This window comes from Lathyrus oleraceus, chromosome 7 (assembly GCF_024323335.1).
Source record: "Lathyrus oleraceus cultivar Zhongwan6 chromosome 7, CAAS_Psat_ZW6_1.0, whole genome shotgun sequence".
Taxonomy (NCBI): domain Eukaryota; kingdom Viridiplantae; phylum Streptophyta; class Magnoliopsida; order Fabales; family Fabaceae; genus Lathyrus; species Lathyrus oleraceus.
The window spans coordinates 61247615-61253060 of NC_066585.1; the positions used below are offsets into that span (position 1 = coordinate 61247615).

General features: G+C 35.9%; 1 protein-coding gene across 1 annotated transcript; it reads left to right on the forward strand.

Annotated features, from left to right (window-relative positions):
* The first annotated feature begins 446 nt into the window (after nucleotides 1-446).
* On the forward strand, nucleotides 447-2622 carry LOC127105554 (cytochrome P450 86A22). The gene has a single exon (XM_051042738.1). It carries the CDS (start codon nucleotides 831-833, stop codon nucleotides 2382-2384), a length of 1554 nt encoding a protein of 517 aa, XP_050898695.1. The 5' UTR covers nucleotides 447-830; the 3' UTR covers nucleotides 2385-2622.
* The last annotated feature ends 2824 nt before the right edge of the window (nucleotides 2623-5446 follow it).

Below are 5446 nucleotides of genomic sequence, written 5' to 3' on the forward strand. Positions count from 1 at the left end.
CCTAAAACTTTGTGTCTTTTTGGCATTACTTATGCCTTACTTTCAATGAATGCTTATTTTGACTTTAAAAAAACTTTCAATATTTAAGTCAAAAGGCTATTTTCACATTAGTTATTAACTAATCACATGGCTATAAAATAAATAATTATGTAACTCCCTTCATGAGGCTTATAATAAAAACTTGTTAAGAAAACAACATCATTGGTAGTATTTAAACATTTGAAGATGTTGGGCATGATTTAATTTGGTGTCCACATATATTAAAACCAAGGGACTGTTGTAACCCAATGTAGCAATACTTTCACGTTAGAGATGTCACCCTTTATCTTTATAGGATGGCGATGTCTTCGGTTTTACCTTTATACATTCACCTTTATATTTATATACACCTAAGTCCCAACTAAACTAACAACTAACTCGGTGAACATTGATGAGGGCGGTCTTATAAGGCTACTCACTCCAGCCTACTCAACCAAAGAAGAAGAAAAAAATGCAGCTTAACTTAATTTCAACAGCACCATCCAGCTTTTCGACTCCTCATTAATTGCCCCGCTTTTCGTTCCACCGTCTTTTCTTTTCTATAAATCATCACTTTTTCTCACTCACAACTGCTCAAAATAAGCTCTTATATCTCTTCACCCTCTATCACAATTCACAACCAAACTCTTCAACACTCTTCTCAAATTTAACCATCAAAAACCATACGTGCATTCAAACTTTAACGTTAATTTTTGTTGTTCATTCATCCCTGCAACAAACGTGCTTCGCCGGGAAAATTTTCTGTTGTAACTAATAAAGCTGTGTTTTCGGATATTGGGTCCCACGAGCACATGGATGAATCAACAGCTTTAATGATCTTAACGGCAATAGCGGCCTACATGATATGGTTCTTGTTCATCATACGGTCGTTAAGAGGTCCACGTGTCTGGCCCTTAGTGGGTAGTCTACCTGGTCTCATCCACCATGCCAACCGCATGCACGACTGGATCGCTGAAAATCTCCGCGCGTGTGGCGGCACGTACCAAACCTGCATCTGCGCCGTTCCTTTTCTTGCTAGAAAACAGTGTCTCGTGACGGTCACGTGCGATCCCAAGAATCTCGAGCATATACTCAAACTCCGTTTCGATAATTACCCCAAAGGTCCTACGTGGCAATCAGCGTTTCATGACTTGCTTGGAGAAGGTATCTTCAACACAGACGGTGACACGTGGCTGTTCCAGCGAAAGACTGCCGCACTGGAATTCACCACTCGTACCCTACGACAGGCCATGGCTCGTTGGGTTAGCCGAGCTATAAAGTTTAGATTCTGTCCAATTTTAGCCACGGCTCAGGAAGAAGAACTTCCAGTGGATCTCCAAGACCTTCTCCTTCGGCTTACTTTCGACAACATATGCGGCTTGGCTTTCGGTCAAGACCCTCAGACACTAGCTGTCGGACTTCCAGAAAACGGCTTCGCGCTTTCCTTTGATCGCGCCACGGAAGCCACCCTCCAACGGTTTATTTTACCTGAAATGGTTTGGAAGCTGAAGAAATGGCTTCGGCTAGGAATGGAAGTGAGCCTAACAAAAAGCCTAAAACACATCGATCAATATCTCTCCAAAATCATTCAAAACCGGAAACTGGAGCTACAGAGTGGAAATGAGGCTCTAAACGACGATCTTCTCTCGCGTTTCATGAAGAAAAAAGAGTCTTATTCTGAAGAGTTTCTTCAACACGTGGCACTCAATTTCATCCTCGCTGGACGTGACACGTCATCGGTTGCTCTTAGTTGGTTCTTCTGGCTCTGTATTAAAAACCCCCAAGTGGAGGAAAAAATTCTGATCGAGCTTTGCACCGTTCTGATGGAGACACGTGGAGGAGATCTCTCCAAATGGACGGATGAGCCTCTCGCTTTTGATGAAGTTGATCGCTTGGTTTACCTCAAAGCTGCGTTGTCTGAGAGTTTACGTCTTTACCCTTCTGTGCCGGAGGATTCAAAGCATGTGGTGAAGGACGACGTTTTGCCAAACGGAACCTTCGTTCCGGCGGGTTCGATGGTGACGTACTCGATTTACTCCGTTGGGAGGATGAAGTTCATTTGGGGAGAGGATTGTCTTGAGTTTAAACCTGAACGATGGCTTTCAACCGATGGTGAATATATGCAGGGTTCTTACAAGTTTGTTTCATTCAATGCGGGGCCAAGGATTTGTTTAGGGAAGGATTTGGCTTACCTGCAGATGAAGTCCATTGCCGCCGCGGTGCTGCTGCGCCACCGTCTGACGGTTGTGCCAGGACACCGTGTGGAGCAGAAGATGTCGTTGACGCTGTTCATGAAGTATGGACTGATGGTGAATGTGCACCCAAGGGATCTCGCACCGGTGGTGGAGAAGATAACCAGCAATTAAGGGTTTAGCATTGAACTGCAATACTGAATTTAAAAAAAAAGAAGCCGTTGTGAGTATATTCATAAGTAAAAAATATCATCATCTGTTTTAAATAAATTATATATAATATTGATGTTGAAATAATATATATAGTTGTTTTTGTTGTGAAAATATACTACTAGTTATTTACTTCTTATATAGTGATGATGTAACTTTTTTGTTGTTGGATAATGATGGAGTGAGATTTTTTGTTTTGTTACAATTGCTTGAATTACAAGAAACAAAAATAAAAATTTCATATCTCGTAAAGATCATTTGAAAGAATAAGAATAAGAATTTTATTGCAAGAATATGAGATACTATCAGTTGAAAGAATAAGTTTAAGAATCAGAATGATAGTGAAAGGACATTTTATTGACATTTGAAAGAATAAGAATAAAAATGATACTGTAAGAATATGAGATACTCCTTGTACTATCATTTGAAAGAATAAGAATTTTATTGGGTGGAGTATCGCATATCTCATAAAGATCACAATTCGTAAAAAAATATGTTTTATTATACCATTTCATTTTAATCCAATCAAGTTTTTCACATTTACAATCAAAATAGTTTACACAAGAGACATCATAATAGGCAGGTTAATCATATATATCTATATATGGAAAGGATACATGATTTTGGTATAAACTATTTTCTATTTCATATATGGTTTGTCCTACATTTTTATTTTTAAATTTTAACTTTCAAATGAGTAACCCTACCACACATAAGTTTCATGCAATCATAGTGTTTGTTAACCCATGATCATAAAGACTATCATTTTACTTTTTTTTTCTATTACTAAACCTTTTCAAATAAAGATAAAAAATCAGTTCCTAAATTTTTTATTTTCATCCTTTGCTTCCCTTCCTATCTTTTTGACATCTTCACATTAAGGCATTTTCACATCAATGATATTTGAAATAATTAATTTATGGTAAAGATTGAAATAAACTTTTCTATTAAATTTTGTTTAATTTTGTTTATAATTTGACATGTTCTAATTTTTTGAGTTTGAACATTTGAATTTTATTTTAAATTGTCTTTGTTATTTATATACTTTTTTTGCAGTGTTGAAGAAGTTATGAAGAAATTAAAGGATGAACAAAACTTTTTATTAGAAGACACTAGAATCAATTATATTTTAGCGTGAAAAATAAAAGAGGGACACATGAGAAATTATTCAATACCATGTAAGATAAAACTTTTTTGTACAAAAATATAATACATTAAAATATTGTTTTTTTTTGTTAATAAAAAGTTTATTAATTATAGTATGAATTTTTTATTATTTTATAAAAAAACAACGTAAAATCACTCCATTTTTTTTTTTTTAGTTTATGTTAATTTGAGTTTTTACTGATTTTGTTTCTATTTTTTTTCCACTACAAATAAATAAAATATATCCATTCATGTGTTTTTCCATTAATGTGTTCTTCATTTAGTGATTCAATCATGCGTTATGAATGGAAAGGTATTCATCTCTTAAATTTAGTGAGATTTAAGTAATAAAATTGATGTACCGTTTTTTTTTACATTATTTGACTTTGATAAATTGTGCATATTTAATTCTATTCATAGTTTATTTGTATTTGTTTTAGAAATGATACAATGATTAAACATGTAAAAACATCTTTTATTTTTTATTTTAGATACAATGCATAAGTTTATTACACATATAATTTAAATTAAAATCAATATTAAATAAAAAATATCTGTTATATTTTGGTGCGTGTGTATATTAAAAAAACGGACACGGAAGTGCCCATTTGGACGCTAGTATCTATAATGGTTTTTGAATTCGAATAAACAATCACCTTGACGATATCTTGATCATTATCCATTTTAAAGCCAAGTCAAAGGGTCGTGAGTTGAGCATGAATTATATCATGATCCAATTTCCATAGATATCCCTAATTTCATCTCTTGCTCTACCTTGAACTTATGTGGAATCTTCACATTAGGGACTAAACACAAATCATGAGCAGTCTTCTCGAACAGATCTTTCCCCCTCAAAGCTTGAATCTCTTTCTGCATAGCCTGAAATTGATCTTGGAACTCGTCCATCCTCATAAACACCAACAGTTTCGCTTTGGTCAGCATGAAAAATAGATTCTTCAACATACGGAACATCATGAACCACGAGAGATGGTACAGACATCACAGGTTGAGTTACTGGAACTTCAGGTTGGTACCCCTTAGGCACATAGTTGGGAGACATGCCCCAAGGGAAACCAGAAGGCATGTGGTGTTGCAGAGCACTGAGGGGAGCCACAAAGATGGGTGTAGAGACAATATCGGAAATCATGGTCCTCTGAAGCAGAGTCGGAGGAGGAGGTGGAGGATGATTTTGAGCAGCCTCCAAAGCTTTCATCATAGCAGTAAGCCTCTCATATTTGTCCCTCAAAGTTACCACCTCTTCACGGAGCTCACGATTCTCCTTCTCTAGGCGGTCCATCTTATTCAATTGATTAGCTTGAGTATTATACCGGTGAGACAGCTTGTCTGAATGAAGACCGAGAAAGAAATAAGACCCCTGGCGAACTTACTCAAAGCAAGACCAAGATGCAACATGATGCATGATATGCAAATGCAAATGTTATATTGTTTATTTTCCAAGGAACTTTAAGACATAAGTTGCAAACATGAGAATAACACATTTCAATGTAAAAATCTCATTTTACTAATAATAGAAAGCATTACAATCGGAAATACAATTTCAATTATCATAAACAGAAAGAAACTAAATCTATGGAATCATATCCGATGATGACCCAACTCCAAGCTGACACTTTTTGCAAAGTCTTTTGATCTCTCTTTCGTAGATGCTTTTCATAGCATCCTTCTCTATCATGAGCTGGTCTACAATGCCTTTCCAAACGCCGGAAGTAGGAAGATGAGTAGATGATAAACTGTTAGAGGAAAATAAATCCTCTTGGCCTCTAGATCTCTTTAAGCATGTTACTCGAGTAATTCTATCAAGTTGTCCTTTTCCTTTAGTTGCTTCTGCAATTCTACTTTCTCAAGGTGTGAGGTGTGAA